General features: G+C 36.8%; 1 protein-coding gene across 4 annotated transcripts in view; it reads right to left on the bottom strand.

Moving 5' to 3' along the window:
- The window catches only part of VWA8 (von Willebrand factor A domain containing 8), a 358,168-nt gene that overhangs the window by 175,869 nt on the left and 161,659 nt on the right, over nucleotides 1–20,640 (bottom strand). For all 4 annotated transcript variants that reach the window (XR_011527880.1, XM_070578403.1, XM_070578404.1 and 1 more), the window contains one exon: nucleotides 7,166–7,242. Coding sequence is in view for 3 of the 4 variants with exons in the window: in XM_070578403.1 (XP_070434504.1) it covers nucleotides 7,166–7,242 (77 nt within the window). In the remaining variant the exon portion in view is untranslated. The remainder of the gene's footprint in view (nucleotides 1–7,165; nucleotides 7,243–20,640) is intronic.

Below are 20,640 nucleotides of genomic sequence, written 5' to 3'. Positions count from 1 at the left end.
CTGGGGAAAGGGAAGGGAATGGAAATGAGATATAGAAATTAACTAAAAAAAAAAAGAAAAGAAATTAACTATAATTCAAATCAGAGAGAGATAAGAAAGTGGGGTATGTGGCAAGAAACTAATATTTATTAGTTTGCCTAAATATTTAGGTGTCTAAAATGTACCAGACATTGTGGTTTGTCCTTTGCATATATTCTCCCATCTAATTTTCATAATCATCCTGCAAAATATTATTATCTCAATTTGATAATTAGGGAACTTAGGAAAGGAAATCAGGACTCAAAGAGTTCAAGGCCACACAAAAGTTAACGGCGAAGAAACAATTTGATCTCTAAAATCCATGTTCTTTCTCTTGCAATGGTACAAATTCAGTCCTACAGAATTTCAGAGGAAGAAACAGTTACACCCAGAATGACAAATCAGAAAAAGTTCCATGCAACGATGGACAAAATGTTGAACGATTAGAGAAGAAAAAGAGATTTTAGATGGAGGAATAAAGACAGGAATGGATACAAGTCCAAAACCTGTGAGAAGGGCAGAGAATGGTCCAGTCTGGAGTCAGTTGGGCATAAATGAGGAAAATCCCACTGGAAGAGAAATGTGGGACTATACTGGGGGACCTCAGAAGTCTATATGTACAATGGGCACCACTACTAGAAAAATAATCAACAGCACAGGTCATGCTAATGATTGGACCTGCGCCATCATCTTCATATATGGCGGGTAGTAAATAAAAAAAAAAACCTGGTAACATAAGTATTTCAAAGCCTTAAGGTAACTCTGATTATAATACAGTAGTCCACTTTTATCCAAGGAGGAAATACAGCTACAGGGGTTGACATATCAAGTGTCCTCTTTAACATCAAATTAACATAACATTGTGGAAAAACAAGTAAATAGATGCACTTCACAAATATGAGCCATGTAGTCCCTTCTGTTTGAAATATATACCACAAAAGTAATTATACCCATTAATCTTTTAAATTACCTAACTCATACTTTTAGAACAACATCTTGATTTTAACTTAAGACAAGAATTGCCCAGCTTGCTCATTTTGAGACCTGATCATTAAAACATAAGATGGCCATATTTAAAATTACACTAGCATGTTTTATTCATGTATGTTTGGTGATGGCTTTGCTTATCAAAATTATGTTTTGAATGGCTCATAACTAATTTTGTTGAAATGACATCCATAAAATAAATTGAGTGTGACTAATTATTCAGACTGTAACATCACAAATCCATTAAAAGGAATCTAAAATAAACAAAGTAAAGACCTTAAGTAGGTCACTCACAGATCAGAGACGTTCTAAACATTTTTTTTGACTGCTATTTTTAGGTCTTTTAAAACACATGTTTCCCTTAAAGCAATTTTATGAGCTTAAATTTTACAGTAAATATAGCCCTAAAGCTGTATATAATAAAGAAAAACTCCTCACTTTGAAATTAGTGGGATGTCAATCTAATGAAAATCCTTTATGCTATATATTTTAAATGGAAATGGAGATTCTTTACTTCCAACTTTAATTTATTTAATAAATTAAATATCGCCAAATAGAGATATCCAGGGTACCTTTTAAAATGAGTAGATATTTTATTCTAATACTATCACCAATCAATAACATAGCAATGGGTGCTATAAACAAAAATAATAAAATATATGGCTTTGAAATTATTATATTTTGAATTTAAAAAGTTTTTTCATAGATAACAGATCTATACATTTACATAGGCAATGTCAGAATTACCATGGAATATAAACAAGCAGCATGTAATTCTTTACTATTTATGGATCATTTGTTACTTTACAATAAAAGGTTGGTATAAAAGACATTCTAGGGAAGAAGTAAGGCGTGGGATCTCTGATCTTCTAAACTTTTCAAAGGACCTTGAATACCATCTTCTACTTTCCTCTTCAAAGATATTAGAACTTAGTGCTGAAAGAGATATTAGAAATGACCTTGTTCACTCCTCTTACTCAGAGATGAAAAAACTGAGACCCAAAGATAGACAGCCTCAAATGCATACATAAAATTAAAAGTTGAGGGGCCGGTCCAGTGGCCTAGTGGTTAAGTTCGTGTGCTCTGCATCAGGGGCCTGGGGTTTCGCTGGTTTGGATCCTGGGTGTGGACACAGCACCACTCATCAGGCCATGCTGAGGCGGCGTCCTACATAGCACAACCAGAGGTACTCACAGCTAGAAAATATAACTATGTACTGAGGGGCTTTGAGGGGGAAGAAGCAGGGGGGGAAAAAGAAGATTGGCAACAGTTGTTAGTTCAGGTGCCAATCTTTTTAAAAAAAAAAAAAAAGGTCGAGGAAGAACTACTTGAGTAAGAAGTGGTGGGGAGAACATTCTAGGTCTGCTGTCCAGTATGATGAAAAAAAAAAGGTTCAAAATTAATAACTGAAGCATTCATTTCAAAAAGTTTTTAAAAAAATCAATACATCAAATCCAAAGAAAATAAAAGGAAGGGTATAATAAAGATAAAATCAGAAGTTATTGAAATAGAAAAGATACAAAAGAGAAGTTTAATGATGCCAAAGGTTGGTTGCCTGAACAGACCAATAATATTGATAACTCCCAGGCAAAACTGATCATGAAAAAAAAGAGAAGGCAAACCACCAATACCAGAAATAAAAATGAGGCTATCACTACTGAGCCTAAGGACATTAAAATATCATAAGATGATATTATAAACAACTTAATAAATACCAATTATTAGAAGACAAGTAATAATTCCTAGAAATAAGATTTATCAAAACTTCTTATAACTATTAAAGATAACAAATCATAAGCAAAAGGCTTGTTGACAATGAGTATGATGGTGACATACACCCAGGAATTACTAAACACTTATATTTCTTTGCCTCCTTTTTTGCTGATTGTGTTAAGTAACCTCTATAATCTACAATCAGAATTGATTGAGTTAGTTCAGCCTAATATCTTTCTTTAAAAATATTTTGTTATCCAACATAAAGAAACGGAAAAACTGCCCCACCATACAAAGGGACTCTCACATAAAGTGACTTCCTTCCTTCTGGGGCACAGATTGGAGAGCTGATTTCAACTTCTGAAGTCATTCTTAAGAGAAAGTTGGTTTTCTGCATGCTGATTTAAAATACAAAATTTAAATTCATTTGTTTTTGCTCTAAATTGACATTATATGCTTAAGTGGCATCAGTATATATTCATTAAAATTTCCAAGTAATTACATATTTTTAAGGGCACTAATAAACAATAGAAACTAAACACAATGCAAACAAAATAAAATAGCACAAATTCTCCTAAGAGTGAACATCTGCAATGCTCACTGGATCATCCCTAAAACATAAAATATGGGTCAAGCCATGTGCCTTGTGTCTCAAAAACTGGAACTGCAATATGTTACAAATAAAAGTTATTCAGGTGAGAACTAGCAAGCTAGTTAAACATTTTGATTCTTTCATTAATTTTCCCAAACTTTGTCCATGTAGGAAGAAAAACTGGTAGAAAAGCTTAAAGGTGAGGGAAAAAAGGCGTTAGAGCTTTTCAGATTCAGTGGAACATGAAAGATTGAAATAATTACAAGAACAGTATTACAGCTCTTTAAAGATAGAGATTATGTTTCTTATTTCTTTCTATACCTCCTATAACACCTAGTCCTGTAAGCTTGACATACTAAATTCTTTTTTTAAAAAAAGGGATTTGAAATTCTTAGGTTTATGTAAGACATCATTCATACAAAGAACCATGAGAACATGTGGGAATAGGCTAGAAAACCTTATGAAACAATGAAGGTGACCTATAGAAGTTTAGGAGTTGAGATAATCCTATCTCCTTTTAAAATTAGCAAATTAAAATTTGCACATAAGTTGTTAAATTTATTCCTAAGTATTCATGTTTTTACACTACTGTAAATAGTATTTTTAAAAATTTATTTTCTCATTGTCCATTGCTATTATACAGGAATACAGTTAAGTTTTTACATTGACCTTGCTCAACTCACTTATTAGTTCTGATAAGTTTTTTAGTAGATTTATTAGGATTTTCTATATACACAATCATGTCATCTTTAAATAGAGACGGTTTTACTTCTTCTATTTCAACATGTATGCCATTTATTACTTTTTCTTGCCTTATTGCACTTGCTGGGACCTCCAGCATCATGCTGAATATCCTTGTCTTTTCCTCAGTTATAGGAAGAAAGCATTTAGTCTTTCACCATTAAATATAAGTCAGCTGTAGGTTTTTCATAGATGTCCCTAATGAGGTTGAGGAACTTTCCTGCTATTTGTAGTTTACTGTGGCATTTTATCATGAATGGGTGCTGAATCTTACCAAATGCTTTTCTTTGCAATGATTGATATGATTATATAGTTTGTCCTTTATGCTGTAAATGAATTGAATTACATTATTTGATACCGAATGTTAAAGCAGTCTTACATTTCTGGGATAAAATCCACTTGGTGTACTATCCTTTTTATATATTGTTGAATTTGATTTGTTAATACTTGTTAAGGATTTTTCTATCTATGTTCATGGAAAATACTGAACTGTAATTTTCTTACATTGTGCTCATCTGCTGGTAAAAAAAGCACTCTGTTTTTCTTTATGTGAAAATGTCTTTATTTTTAAAGAATATTTTTGCCAAATACACTATTCTATACTGACTTTTCCCCCAGTACTTTAAAAACAACCATTTTATTGAACTGTGGTTTGTATTTATTTCTCATGAAAAGTCAGTAATCATTTTTTACCATTTTCCTCCTTTTATGTAACATGTCTTTTTTTCTCTGGCCGTTTTAAAGATTTTCTCTTTCAATTGTCAATAATTTGATTATATTGCACTTTGTTGTGGTTTCCTGCTTATCCTGCTTAAGGTTCATTGAGCTGGATTCCTAACTTTATACTTTTCATCCAATTTGGGAATTTTTCCACAATTATATCTCCAAATATTTTTCTGTCTCATTCTTTTTCCTTTCTTTTGAGACTCCAATTGCTCATATGTGAGACTGCTTTTTCAGGGTTGCCATTTCTGTATTGAAAATTCCTAATAATTCCCTCATACGTTCATTTTATTCCCCTTGAAATGCTTGATTATATTTATGGCAACTGTTTTATAGTCCTCATCTGCTAATTCCATCATCTGTCATTTTGGGGTCTATTTCTATTGACCAATTTTCCTGCTTCTTTGTATGTCTAGTAATCTTGTATTGAATGTGTGACATTATGAATGTTATGTTGCTGAATGTCTGGATCTTGTAGTCTTCCTTCATTGACTTTTAAGTTTGTTCAGCTAAGCAGTTAATTTACTTTTGAACCAACTTCATCATTTCTTTTTTTTCCTGAAGATTGGCAACTGAGCTAACACCTGTTGCCAATCTTTTTTTTTCCTTCTTCTTCTTCTTCTCCCCAAAGCCCCCCAGTACATACTTGCATATTCTAGTTGTAGGCCCTTCTGGTTCTGCTATGTGGGACGCTGCCTCAGCATGGCCTGACAAGCAGTCCCATGTCTGCACTAAGGATCTGAACTGGTGAAACCCTGGGCCACTGAAGCAGAGCATGTGAATTGAACCACTTGGCCATGGGGCTGGCCCCAGTTTGATCTTTTCAAGGCATTTTCTGTCCTAATATCCTTCCCCTTTATTTTTAAAGTCATTTTGTTCGAGAAATAATTTCCCAAAAAAGCATCCTGTGTTTTTCAAGGCTTATTTTTAAAATTTTTAAGTGTGGGCATGGAGTAGCTTTTACTCTAGGGGTAGACTGGTCCTACTTCTAAAGCATAGACGCTATAGGATATCTTCTGAATACCAGGAATGTTTAATGAAGGCTACTAACCACATAGGAGTTCTGGTAGTTGTTCAGCTCACAGATTCCTAGTAGTTCTTTTTTTCCCAGTGTTTATGAGTCTTACCCAGTTTTATAGTTCTAAACAGGCATATTTCATTTTATTGTGCTTTTGCAGATAATCTGTTTTTTACAAGACCCTCCATCAGCAAAAAGATTATGACTTGCTGAAGGCTCAGATGATGGTTGGCATTTTTTAGCAACACAGTATTTATTAATTAAGGTATGTAAATTTTTTTAGACACAACACTATTGCACACTTAATAGATTACACTATAGTGTAAACATAACTTTTATATGCATTGGGAAACCAAAATTGTGTGATTCACTTTATTGCAATATTCACTTTATTGCAGTAGTCTGGAACCAAACCTGCAATATCTCTGAGGTATGCTTGTACCGTGGTAGGACTAATCTGGAATGAATTACTCCATCACAGCCAGAGGTGTAAAGCCCAAGAGAGAAGTTTTGACTATCTCTCAGCTTTACCTTGTTCCTTTTCTCTTTCTCCTTTCGCCCACTAACTCTGTCTTCTTTTCCCTCCTACAATTTTCTTTCAAAATCATATCATTATTTAGTGAAAGGACACACACCAGAAACCAGAATTATTGTAACTCAGTTCAATCTTCTTTCCACTACACAATAATTTTTATCTCCGCGGATTAAAAAAATAACAATTCAATCTAGTTTTAAGTTGCTTATTACTTGCTATATTCCTTTCTCTCTCTCTCTCTCTCCTTTTTGGTGGATTTGCTGCTTATATTTTATTTTAAAAATATTTGGAATAGGTTCACTGATAAAGCTGAAAACAAGCCCTGTCAATAAAATCTATTTGATTAAAAGCTACCCCTGAACCAGTATTCTGACCACATAAAACTAAATAGTCCACAAAGTGTATTCAAGGAAGGCAAGGAGACTAATATTATACTTGTTCCATATTTTTGAGTTCCTTGTCTCATACCTGAGATTCACATGGTTTATTGTTTCTCCTTGTGAGATATTTTAGCTTCTTGTTAGACATGAGCTTAGCCTCTACATATTTTTCTTCTAATTTAAGAGCCTTTATGTCGATGAAATCAGCTCCCAGAATATAATGTTCATCACTCTCTGTCCACAAAATATCTATTAATTCATGTTTATATAGCATTAGTCACTTTAAAAATAAATTTTGCATGGTTTCGTTACCTTTTAAGGAGAGGAGAGATAAGAGAAGGAGGAACAGAAACAAAACTGGCTTATAAAAGGGCCTGTAAGGAAGTATTCTTAAATTGTACTAGGAGAAAAATAAACGATTAAAACATCTTAAGAGGCTACAGGTCTTATCCTCTTACCTGTGCAGCTGCATATATTCTCGGGGTCTGTTGAGCAGGTGAAGGAATCTGTCAACAATCTTGTTTTTTCCTACGCCCTGTAATTACAGAGAAATTATTAAACAAACGGAGACTTTTGTCTAGAGGTAAAATAAACCAGAAGAATCTTTTACCAAAACCTACTTTCTCAAAATTGTACTGTTTTAGCCTATTGTTTTAATGAAAACGAAACTAGCAAACATATACAGCACATTTCTATGACATAAAAGCTTTTTAAAAAAATTTACTTGCAGGGGCCGACCCCATGGCCAAGTGGTTAAGATTGTGCACTCTGCTTAGGTGGCCTAGGGTTTCACCAGTTCAGATCTTGGGTGCGGACCTAAACCTGCTCATCAGATCATGCTGAGGCAGCGTCCCACACAGCAGAATGAGAGGGACCTACAACTAGGATACACAACCATGTGCCGGGGGGCTTTAGGGAGAAGAAGAAAAGAAAAAGATTGGCAGCGGGTGTTAGATGAGGGCCAATCTTTACAAAAAGGAAAAAAATTTACTTCTAAATATGCTAGTTCTAAACTCTTATTTCAAAGGAAACTCATAGATTATTTTTAGTCTTCTACAACTTGTTTTTCTGTTCTATAATTTTACATCGAAGTGTAGACATTACAGCAGAATATTATCTATTTCAGATTTGAAGAATGGCATCAAAGGTGATAAAGTAAGTATAAAAACAATAATTTTTTCAATCAGTTCTTCAGAAATACAGTTTTCAGTTACAGAAAGATAAATATAATACTCTATTTTTTCTGTTTTAATCAAACACTCATTTCTACTTTTACTCTACTTTCCACTCCTTTAAAAACTTAGAAATGTAAAATTATAACCAGAGCCTATTAATGAGTCTCAACTACATGTACTTTAAATGCCCTCATTTCCTTACCACTTACTGTTGCTGAGAGTTGCTTTCCTTTTGTAGAAGACACTGCTAAAAATGGAATCCACTCCCCTGCTATTTTCCCCACTTCAAAGGTTTCATTTAGAGGTGGACTATTCTACTCATGGAATGTAAATCTTTTAACAAGTGGGATATGTGGGAAGACTAGAAGTGATTTAAAAAGGTGAGTTCTGTATCATATATTATAGCAATAGATAACACTTATTGACTTCTTATACTATACCAGGCACTATGCTAAGTATTCTCACATGTTATTTCATTTAATCATTATAACAGTTCCATGAGGTAGTTATTATGATTATTCCAACCTCACAAATCAAGGAACCAAGGCTCAGAAAAGTTAAGCGACATGATTACAGTCACACAGCTAATCATAGTGGAGCCTAGATTCAAATCCAGATCTGTCTGATGCTGATGCTGATGCTTTTAGTCTCAACATTACAGACTGTATTTTTTCAGTTTGAAATTAATTTAGGTAACCTGGACCTGGAAAGAATTACGTCTTTTCCCACTTCTAGAAATCCATCCTGAAGATTAACTAGGCAGACCAGGGAAATGCATGGTGCCTAGCAGCAAGAGCAGAAGCCCAATAAAGGGAAGCAGGCATTACTATTGGTATTTCTGCTACATACTCAAATATCTTATGAAGAAAAGCATTCTACAAGCACCAAAGATAGAAATTTAAATTAACTGAATGGGTACTTATTGAGCAACATCTTTGTCCCGGCACTGTGATAATTCCTCTAGGATAAACAAATTCTCAAAGGAAATAAGAGAATTTGTCCCTCACAATTCTCAAAGCAGGATAAGACATGCACATGTGGAGAATAGAAGACAAGTCAATAGTGTACATAAACAACTGTTAGCTTATGTGACATAGCTTCTATTAGGCTTAGGAGCTCTCTCTTCTCTTTGGTCCATTAAATATGTCATCAAATGATAGATGCAAGAGAGATTAAGGGGACTGGAAGGATTACCAACTGCTTTATAAATAAGACAGAGGTATGAAGCACACACAGACAGTAGCAGGCAATTAAGATCCACTGTTCATCATTGAACCAGAGAAAAACACAATGAAATAAATGTTTAAAGAAGATCAATATGGGAGAGTGACGTCAGCATTATGGTGGAATGAGTCATTCCCTTTGTCTCCCCTCTAAGTTACAACCAGTCAGACATCCAGTGACCAAGAAAGGACTCCCTGTATAGCAAACCAGAATGCCTGGTGATGCTTGCATCTATATATGTGAAGGTGGGGAGACGAAACCTCCAGTAGGCCATGGAACTAGGGGAGCAGCCCCCTCCCTCTGCTTTGGCAGTGGCAATCCAAAATGCAGATTCTTACATTGGCGCACATGCCAGTGACTACCAGCTGCAAGGTCAAACATGGCACTCATGGCTTGGCCCTGCCCTACACCCACCAGTGGTGGCTGGCACATGTCCTGAGGTTTCAGGACAGAGAGTGGAGTCAGTGACTCAACCTGGCCCCTCTCCCTCCCCCAGCAGTGGCACTGGTCTTTCCAGCAGTGGGGACTACATTCAAGGTGTAAATTTCCCAGGCAGGGTTGGGTGCCCTAATCCAAGGCTCCAGAGCAGGCCACCACTGTGCGACCCAGAACAACAACCAGAGGCTTTGGCCCCTGCCCCTCCCAGCGGTGGTGGATGGTGCACATGTCTGAGGCTTCAGGACACAGAGCAGAGTCGGCAATCCAACCTGGCTCCCTCTCCATCCCCTGGCAGTGGCACTGGTCTCCCCAGCAGTGGGAACAGCAACAAAACCGTGAATTTCAATGGCAGGAGCAGGGTATCCTGATCTGAGGTCTCAAAAAGCACAGTGGTGGGCACTGGTAACCAGAGATTGTCAGGCCAGCAACAACATTTCTGGCTTAGTCCCTACTCTCCAAGCAGTGGCACCTGCAACCTGAGGCTTCAGGAACCACAGCAGAACCTGAGATCCAGCACCCACTGGCAGCATCCCAGACAATGGCTCTATCAGCAGCAGGAGCTGCATACTAGAACCAATGCTCTCAACTGGAACAGTGACATCTTTGAACCCAGCACCCCTGACAGCAGTGCTGCCAGAACCCCCAGATAACTCAGGAGCAGCAGCAAAGGTGAGGCATGGAGCAGCACCACCTGAGCCCATGGAAAGCCTGTAGAGAGCAAGAGGGGGAACATGAGACCCAGGTGACCCCAGAAGCAATAGAATTGCTCACAGCCTGGTGACCCCAGTGGCAACACCTGAAACTATAGTGACTTCAAAAGCAGCAAGGCACCAACAGCCTCAGAGGCACAAGCAGCACAAGGAGACCACTGATGAGGCCCCTAGCAATGACAGTGGAGGTTGGAAAGGACAAGCTCTCAAATACAACCAGAAGCAGCTCAGAAAAAAAATAATCAAGGTCATACTCTAATAAGAAAGGTGGTTACTACCACAAATGTGCAGGCAGAGGATCAATTCCTAAAACACCATGAAGAAACATGGTTACACAGCAGAAAAGAAGGAGAATGACAGCTCTCGAGAAACCAAAATTAAAGTCATGGAATATTAAAATCTGACTCACAGAGAATTCAAAATAGCTGTCACAAAAAACTCAACAAATTACAAGAAAACTCAGAAAGACAGTTAAATGAGCTCAGGAATAAAATTAAGGAACAGAAGGAATATTTCACCAAAGAGATTAAAGCTCTTAAAAAAAAAAAACTAAACAGAAATTGTGGACATGAAAAACACAACTAATGAGATAAAAAATAATGCAGAAATCATAAAAAATAGAATAGAACTTCTGGAGGAGAAAATCAATGAGCTTGAGGATAGAATGCTAGAAATGATCCAGGAGGAGGAGGAGAGAGAACTAAGATTTTTTCAAAATGAAGAAATTCTTTGAGAAATATACAACTCAATCAGGAAAAGTGACATAATGATTATAGGTATCTCAGAGGAAGAAGAGAGGGAAAAGGAGAGCTTATTCAAAGAAATAATAGCTGACAACTTCCCAACCTGGGGAAGAAACTAGACACACAAGTACACGAAGCTAATAGAACTCCCAATTCTACCCATGCAAAAAGACTTTCTCCAAGGCATATAATATTAAAACTGTCAAAAGACAATGACAAAGAAAGAATATTAAGGGCAGCAAGAGAGAAGGAAAAAAACCTAAAAAGGAACCCACATCGGGCTTTCAGCAGAGTTCTCAGCAGCAACCTTACAGGCTGGTAAAAAGTGGAAAGATATATTCAAAATACTGAAAGACAAAACCTGTCAGCCAAGAATACTCTATACGGTGAAATTACCCTTTAGATAAGAAAGAGAAATCAAAGCTTTCCCAAACAAACAAAAGCTGAGGGAGTTTATTGCCACTACACCTGCCTTACAACAAATGAAGAGGGAGCCCTCCTTTCTGATACCAAGAGGCAAAGGTTTACAAAGCTTTGAGCAAGGTGATAAATACACAAAATCAGAAAATTGCAGCTCTACATCACAACAAGTTAGCAAACAACTATAAAATAAAGGATAAAGGGAAATAAAGCATCAAAAATAACTATACTTCAATTTGGTCACAAATTCATAACACAAAAAAGAATAATTAGTGACAACAAAGACATAGAAGGAGAAGAGGAAAGAGATGGTACCTGCATAGGCTAATGGAGATAAGAGTCTATCAGAAAATGGACTATCTCATCTGTGAGAACTTTTATATAAACCTCACAGTAACTACAAAAAAAAAAATCACAGCAGAGTCACAAATCATAAATAAAGAGAAAAGTGAGAAAAACATCACAGAAAACCACCAAACTGAAATGGCAGGCAGAAATGCTAGGGAAAAGAAACAATGGAAATATAGAACAACCAGAGAGCAAGAGACAAAATGGCAGTATTAAGCCCTCATATATCAATAATCACTCTAAATGTAAATGGATTGAATTCACCAATCAAAAGACACAGAGTGGTTGGATGGATTAAAAAACAAGACCTAGCAATATGCTACCTCCAGGAAACACATGTCAGCTCTAAAGAAAAACATAGGCAACGGATGTAAGAAGATACTCTGGGCAAATGGCAAGCAAAAGAAAGCAAGTGTTGCCATATTTATATTAGATAAAGTAGACTTCAAAATAAAAATGATAATGAGAGACAAAGATGGCCATTATATAATGATAAAGGGACATTCCATCAAGATGACATAACACTTAATATATATGCACCTAAGACAGGAGCACCACGGTATATAAACCAACTATTAACAGCCCTCAAGGGAGAAACTGACAGCAACACAATAATAGTAGGGGACCTTACATGCTACTTACATCTATGGATAGATCATCCAGATAGAAAGCCAACAAGGGAACAGTAGCCTTAAATGAAACAATAGACCAGATGGACTTAATAGAGCTATATAGAACATTCCATTCAACAAAACAGCAGAATGCACATTCTTCTCAAGTGCACAGGGAACACTCTCAAAGGTAGATCATATGGTGCAAAACAAGGTAAGCCTCAATAAATTTAAGACTGAAATTATATCAAGGATCTTTTCCAAGCAAAGTACTAAGAAACTAGAAATCAACTACAAGAAAAAATCTGGGAAAGTCACAAATATGTGGAGACTAAGCAACACGCACCTGAACAACTGTTGGATCAATGAAGAAATCAAAGGAGAAATAAAAAAATACCTAGAGATAAATGAAAATGAAAATACAACATCCAAAACTTACAGGATGCAGCAAAAGTGGTACCAAGAGGGAAATTTATAGCAACCCAGGCCTACCTCAAGAAATAAGAAAAAGCTCAAATAAACAAGATTACCCTAAAGCTAAAAGAATTAGAAAAAGAAGAACAACCAAAGGCAAAAGTCAGTAGAAGGAAAGAAATAATAAAAATCAGAGCAGAAATAAACAAAATAGAGACTAAAAAAACCCAGAAAGGATCAATGAAACTAAGAGCCGGTTCTTTGAGAAGAGAAAAAAATTGGACAAATTCTTAGCCAGACTCATTAAGAACAAAAGAGAGAAGACTCAAATAAATAAAATCAGAAACAAGAGGAGAAATTACAATGGATATCACAGAAATATAAAGGATTATAAGAGAATACAATGAAAAGCTATATGCCGAGAAACTAGATGACCCAGAAGAAATCAATAAAGTTTTAGAGTCAAACAACCTCCCCAAACTGAATCAAGAAGAAATAGAGAATCTGAATAGACCCACCACAAGTAAAGAGATTGAACAGCTATCAAAAACCTCCCAAAAAACAAAAGTCCAGGACAAGACAGCTTCTCTGGTGAATTCTACCAAACATTCAAAGAAGATTTAATTCCTATCATTCTCAAACCATTCCAAAAAAATTAAAGAGGATGGGATGCTTCCTAACTCATTTTACAAAGCCAACAGTACCCTGATACCAAAAACAGACAAGGACAACACAAAAAAGGAAAATTACGTGCCAATATCACTGATGAACACAGATGCAAAAATCCTCAACAAAATATTAGCAAGTCAAATACAACAATACACTTAAAGGATTATACACCATGATCAAAAGGGATTTATTCCAGGGATGGAGAGATGGTTCAATGTCAGCAAATCAATCAATGTGATACACCACATTAACAAAATGAAGAATAAAAATCACATGGCCATCTCAATAGATGCAGAGAAAGCATTTGAAAGATCCAACATCTATTTATGATTAAAAACAAAATGGGTATAGAAGGAAAATACCTCAACATAAAAGCCATACATGACAAACCCACAACCAACATCATACTCAATGGAGAAAAACTGAAAGCCATTCCTCTGAGAATAGGAAGAAGACAAGGATGCTCACTCTTGCCACTTTTATTCAACACAGTAATGGAAATTTTAGTCAGAGCAATTAGGCAAGCAAAGGAAATAAAAGGGACCCATATTGGAAAGGAAGAAGTGAAACTCTATTTGTGGATGACATGATTCTATATAGGGAAAACCCTAAAGAATCCACCAAAAAACTATTAGAAATAATCAACCAATAGAGTAAAGTTGCAGGATACCAAATCAACATACAAAAATCAGTTCCCTTTCTATACATCAATAACAATTTAGCAGAAAGAGAAGTCAAGAATACAATCCCATTTCAATCACAACAAAAAGAATAATACCTAGGAATAGTTTAACCAAAGAATTTGAAAGAAAGATCTGTGTGCTGAAAACTTAAGACATTATTGAAAGAAATCAAAGAAGACATAAAGAAATGGAAAGATATTCCATGCTCATGGATTGGAAGAATAAACATAGGTAAAATGTCCACATCACCTAAAGCAATCTACAGATCTGATGCAATCTCAATAAGAATCCGAATGACATTCTTCATGGAAACAGAACAAAGAATCCTAAAATTTATATGGAACAACAAAAGACTCCAAATAGCCAAAGGAATCCTGAGAAAAAAGAACAAAGCTGGAGGTATCACACTCCCTGATTTTAAATTATACTACAAACTTATAGCAATCAAAGCAGCATGATAGTGGCCTAAAACCACACACAGATCAATGGAACAGAATTGAGAGCCCAGAAATAAAACCACACATCTATGGACAGCTAATCTTTGACAAAGGAGTCAAGAACACACAATGGAGAAAAGACAATCTTTTCAATAAATGGTCTTGGGAAAACTGGACAGCCACATGCAAAGAATGAAAGTAGACCATTATTTTACACCATATGTAAAAGATTAACTCAAAATGGATTAAAGACTTGAATGTAAGACTTGAAACCACAAAACTCTTAGAAGAAAATATAGGCAGTACACTGTTTGACATCGGTCCTAGAAGGATCTTTTTGAATACCAGGTGTACTTATGCAAAGGAAACAAAAGAAAAAATAAGCAAATAGGACTACATCAGATGAAAAAGCTTCTGCAAAGCAAAGGAAACTATCAACAAAATGAAAAGACAACCCACCAACTGGGAGAAAATATTTGCAAATCATATACTTGACAACGGGTTAATTTCCAAACTATAGAAAGAACTCATGCAACTCAAAAACAAAAAAATGCACAACCTGATCAAAAAAAGGGAAGAGGATATGAACAGACATTCTTCCAAAGAAGATACTCAGATGGCCAACAGGAACATGAAAAGAGGTTCACCATCACTAATTATTAGGGAAATGCAAACCAAAACTACAATAAGATATCACCTCATGCTCGTCAGAATGGCTATAACTAACAAGACATGAAATAACAAGCAGTGGAGAGGATGTAGAGAAAAGAGAACCCTCATACACTGTTGGTGGGAAGGCAAACTCGTGCAGCCTCTCTGGAAAATAGCATGGAGATTTCTCAAAAAAAAAATTAAAAATAGGGGCTGGGCTGGTGGCGTAGTGCTTAAGTTTGTGTGCTCTGCTTTGGTGGCCTGGGGTTCACAGGTTTGGATGCCGGGTGTGGACCTAGCACTGCTCATCATGCCATGCTGTGGCAGTGTCCCACATAAAAAGTTAGAGGAAAATTGGCACAGATGTTAGCTCAGCGACAATCTTCCTCAAGCAAAAAGAGGAAGATTGGCAATAGATGTTAGCTCAGGGCCAATCTTCTTCATTAAAAAAAAACCCTAAAAATAGAAATACCATATGATCCAGCTATCCCACTACTAGGTGTTTATCTGAAGAATATGAAATCAATAATTCAAAAAGATTTATGCATGCTTATGTTCATTGCAGCACAACAGCCAGGACACAGAAGGAACCCAAAAGCCCATCCATGGATGAATGGATAAAGATGATGTGATTATATGCACAATGGAATAGTACTCAGTCATAGAAAAAGACAAAATCATGCCATTTGTGACAACACGGATGGACCTTGAGGATATTACGCTAGGTGGAATAAGTCAGAGAAAGACAAATATCATATGATTTCACTCATGTGCAACATAAACACATAGATAAGAACAGATTAGTGGTTACCAGAGGAAAAAGGGGTAATGGGGTACATGTGTATTGTGATGCATAAAAACTAGACCATTGGTGGTGAACACAATGCAATCTAGACAGAAACTGAAATATAATAATGTACACCTGAAATTTACACAATGTTAAAAGCCAATATGACCTCAATAAAATGTAAAAAAAAGAGATCAATTTGGCGATGCTATACAAAATACACTGACAAGTGGAGAGATTCACATCCAGGAGATTATTTATTGGTTCAGCATACAAACAAATACTTGCTGAGTGCTGGCATGTGTCAGGAGAGACAGTAATGAACAAGAAAGATAAGTGTTCTGCTCTTAGGGAGCTTCCATTCCAGAAGTATAGAGACAGACAGATTGGAAGGTAAATTAGAAAAGTAGATAGAAAGGTAGCATGATATAATTAGACAACTAAATAAAGAAGAAAATTATCAAATAGTGATAAGTTCACTACAGACAATTAAGAGAGGGTGAGGTGATACTGACTGGGTGGCGATTTCACACTGATTTAGATGTGAAGACTTTTCCTTAGGTAGCTTCTAAGCAAAGACCTGAGTGATAAGGGGCAGTGCTATGAAGATTACAAAAAGGGGCATTCCAGGAGAAGAGTTGCTACAGCTGATCACCTAAAGTGGGAATAAATTTGGAATATTTGAGGAACAGCCTGTGTGTTCAAGTGTTGTGTGTGAAAAGAGAATGTTCAAGAAGACATAAAAGTAAGCAGGGTCTGATCAAGTAGAGTTTTGCAAGCCAAGGTGAAGAAGTGGGGTTTTATTCTCAGTGTGATGGGGAGCCCTTGCAAGGTTTTCAGCAGAGTTAGTGACATGAACTAACACAGATTCTAAAAACATCACTTTGGTTTAGGTGTGGAGAGTGAATCGTAAGGGAGGGGGTAGGATGGAAACTGGGAAACCAGCTGGAATGCTACTGCAAGAGTCCAGGTGAGAGATGGTGGTGGCTTGGATTAAGGGGTTATAAATGGAGAAGGATGGATTCATGCTGTTTTGTAAGTAGAATTGATAGAACTTGCTGATGGATTGCACATGGGAGGATGAAGAAAAAGAAGGATCAAAGATTTCTTCGAGATAATTCCTTGAGCAAAAGGATAACAAAGACTAGGTGAGCATGGTGAGATTGCTCCTTTGTTAAGAAGGAAAATCAGGAGCTAACTTTATCTTTCTCCAAAGCATTTATTACCATTTAACATTCTATCAATTTATTTATTTATAAGTTGTCTTTCTCCCCTCATTAGAAATGAAGCGCCTTGAGAAGCTTGTTTTGTTCACTGTTGCATCCCCACTGCCTACAACAGTGCTGGCACAAAGTAGGTACTCTGATATTTGTTAAATGAATTCATTATACCTCCATCTCCCCAGTTGTTTAAGGCAGAAACCTCAGTCATTCTCAGTACTTCCCAATCTACCTCTCAAAGTCAATTCATAACTAATCCTTCTCATTTCTACCTCCAAAATATATCTCAAGTCTGTCAAACTTCTCTGGAACCATCTTAAACCAAAGGAACATCCTATCTTGTCTAGAAGAGTGCTTCTCAAGCTTTGATGAACAAACGAATCACCATTGACATCTTGTTAAAATGCAGATTGATTCAGTAGGTCTGGAGTGGGACCTGACATTCTACATTCTAACAAGTACCCAAGTGATGCCAACGCTGCTGGTCCACAGACCATACTTTGAGTAGCAGGAATCTAGATGACTGCAGTAGTCTCACAACTAAGCCACCTACATTCACTCATGCTATTTTCAACTTTTTTCCACACTGCAGCATGAGTAATCTTCTTAACACATAAATTAGATCATTCATTTTTCTGCTCAAACCCATTTAACAGCTTCTCACTACATTTAGAATAAATTTGGAAATCCTTTCTATGGTCCTTAAGCTCCACATGCAACAGCTCTACCCATCCCTCCAGCCCACCCGTGTCACTCTCTTCCTCTCAAACGCTGTTCCAGTCACACTCAACTTCCTACAGTCCGTACAGATTCTGAGCTCTTTCCCACCTCAGGGGCTTTGCATATGTAGGTCCTTCTGCTTGGGGAGCTTTTATCTCATGCAACATCCCAGCAATTCTTCTTTCTTCAGGTCTCAACTCACTTCCTCACAAAGACCTTTTCTGATCTCCCAATGTAAGTCAGGTCCCCTCTCATCTCCCCTACTAACCTGTATTTCTCCTTCGTAAGCATAAATACATTTACATGTGTGACAACTTAATGTCTTTCTTATCCACTGTTCTGTGAACTGAAAGTGCCACAGGGAAAGGGTCCATGCCTGTATCCCCAGAGGCCAGCACAGAGCCTGACACAAAGACTGCATTCAATAAATACTATCAAATGAATGAGTGAATACAAAGAATTTGGAAAGTACTGAAAAAGGGGTACAAATCTCAGTAAAGTATAAACCATGACCATGTTAACAAGCATAATGAATAATGGAAACTGATGAGTTATAAACTTGTGAAAGCTGGAGAAGTTTTGTGAATGATCCAATTTATCCATTTCACCCATAAAGGATTCAAGGCTATCAGAGCTGACTGTCAAACTGACCAATTCACTAAAGTAAGAACAATAATAGGCCATTTCATCTTCTAGGAATCTTTTCAAAATCTAACTGGATTTCTCCCAAAATAGTTTCAAGCCAGCATAGAAACATAAAGTAGGAAAATCACATTTTCATATTTGCATTTATGTTACACAGCTATGCAAGCTTTAAAAGCCATGCTTCAATAGACATAAAACTTTAAATAAATTCATATGAGTAAAATGTGTGTTAATATATCATCTCTGTTAAGTTCAACAAGCCTAGAGAAAAGCAAATATCATAAATGCATTGTAATGTCAGGAATACAAAATATTTCCTGAAAGAAACAAGTCATGAACAGCTACCATCAGGGAGTTTCTGCTCCCTCGCCACCTCCAAAGGTATTGAGTCAGTCATGCTTTTTCAAACTCCTCTGAGCAATGCACTCTTAGGTGCTCACAAGTCCCATAAACGTAGGATGAAATGTGAAGTTCCCAGCTGACACTAAGAAGCTCTTTTGCTGTGTCTTCTTTAAGTGTTAGGGTCTTCAAAACTTCAACCTCAGCTGCCTTCTTGCTCCACATACTCTCTCTGGGAAATCTCACCCACTCCCATGAGTTAAGTTATCACATTTGGCTCACACTTCTTTCCTAAGCTGCAATTCAGATCCCCTATCCCGAACAGTCAATTGAACTTCTGCACTAGATGTTCACACCGAACTCATTATGCTCCCATCCAAACCCACTCTTCTTTCTTTTTAACCCCAATATAGCAGTATTGCCATGTACTCGGGTGTTCATTGAATGAACCTTGAAATATTTTTGACTACTCCATTTTTTCCCCTAAACTCATTCAAAGTGTCACTAAAATCTTTATAGTTTATACCTGAAGAATTTTTATTTCTTTTCTTCCCAGTCCTTTTTTCTCTCTTTCCTTCCTTCCTTCTTTTCCTCCTTCGTTTCTTCCCTCTCTCCCTCCCTCCCTTGCTTGCTCCCTTCTCTAATTCCTCAACTATTTTAGTACCTAATGTTACTAGCTAAGCAGGATACAATGGTAAATGAAGTAGTTACAGCCCCTGGCCATACTCACAGCTTACAATCTAGAAGGAAATGCAGACAATTAAGCAAATATAATAGATACACATGTGATAAGCATTATGCTGTGGGGCATCCGAGATGTTTGAAGATTTAACCTAAGGCCACCACACACAGTGATATTTAAGTTGAGATGTCAAGGAATTAAAGAAGTAAAGAGAAGGAGGAGAAAGAGGAGTGTTCTAGATAGAGAAAAACATATGTATAAAGAACTGTGGGTAACAGTAAGCTGGAGGGCTGGATACCTCTGAGAGAAGTTCAAGGCTAGGGCAGGGGGAACGATGGGACCGGTAAGAAACAAGGCTAGAATAGTAGGCAGGGTCTAGCTCTGGTAAAGCCTTGGAAGTCATTTAAAAGAGTTTAGACCATTTCCTAAAAGCACTGAGAAGCCATTGAAGTAGAGGAGTAATAGGATCAGATTTTGGTTTTCGGAAAATCACTAGTGGAATGGTCTGGAAGACAGTAAGAATGAAAGCAAAGGAAAGTAGCTTGGAAATGCCTTAAAAATTTCAGGCAGGAGACGATGTGGCTTAAACTAAGGAGCAGAGAGAAATGGATGGATTTAAGAAATACTTAGGGGAAAGGACTAACAGGACTTGGTGATAGATTGGATATGGGGATGAGGAGATGGAGACGTCAAAATTTCTGTCTTGGGCAACAGGGTGGAAGGTGGTGCCACTTACTGACATGAAATAGGGGAGAAGTGAATTTGCTGGATAGGGGAGGGAAGTCTAGTTTAAAAAAAGACAGTTTAATTTTGGACTTGTTTACTTTGAAGTGCCTGCTTCCCACATCAGTTCCTTCCTCTTCAATTCACTGTCACTACACAAGGGCAGCCCACCATCTTGCCCAGACTCCTAGAAAGGGTCCTATTTGGTTTCCTACCTCTGGACTCACAACAGGCCAGGCCACAATTTGTTTAGTTATTTTTCTAAAACAGAGATCTCATTAGGTCATTTCCAAC

This window comes from Equus przewalskii, chromosome 16, assembly GCF_037783145.1.
Source record: "Equus przewalskii isolate Varuska chromosome 16, EquPr2, whole genome shotgun sequence".
NCBI lineage: Eukaryota > Metazoa > Chordata > Mammalia > Perissodactyla > Equidae > Equus > Equus przewalskii.
The sequence above is the reverse complement of the archived record's forward strand: the minus strand, read 5'-3'. Positions and strand labels throughout refer to the sequence as shown.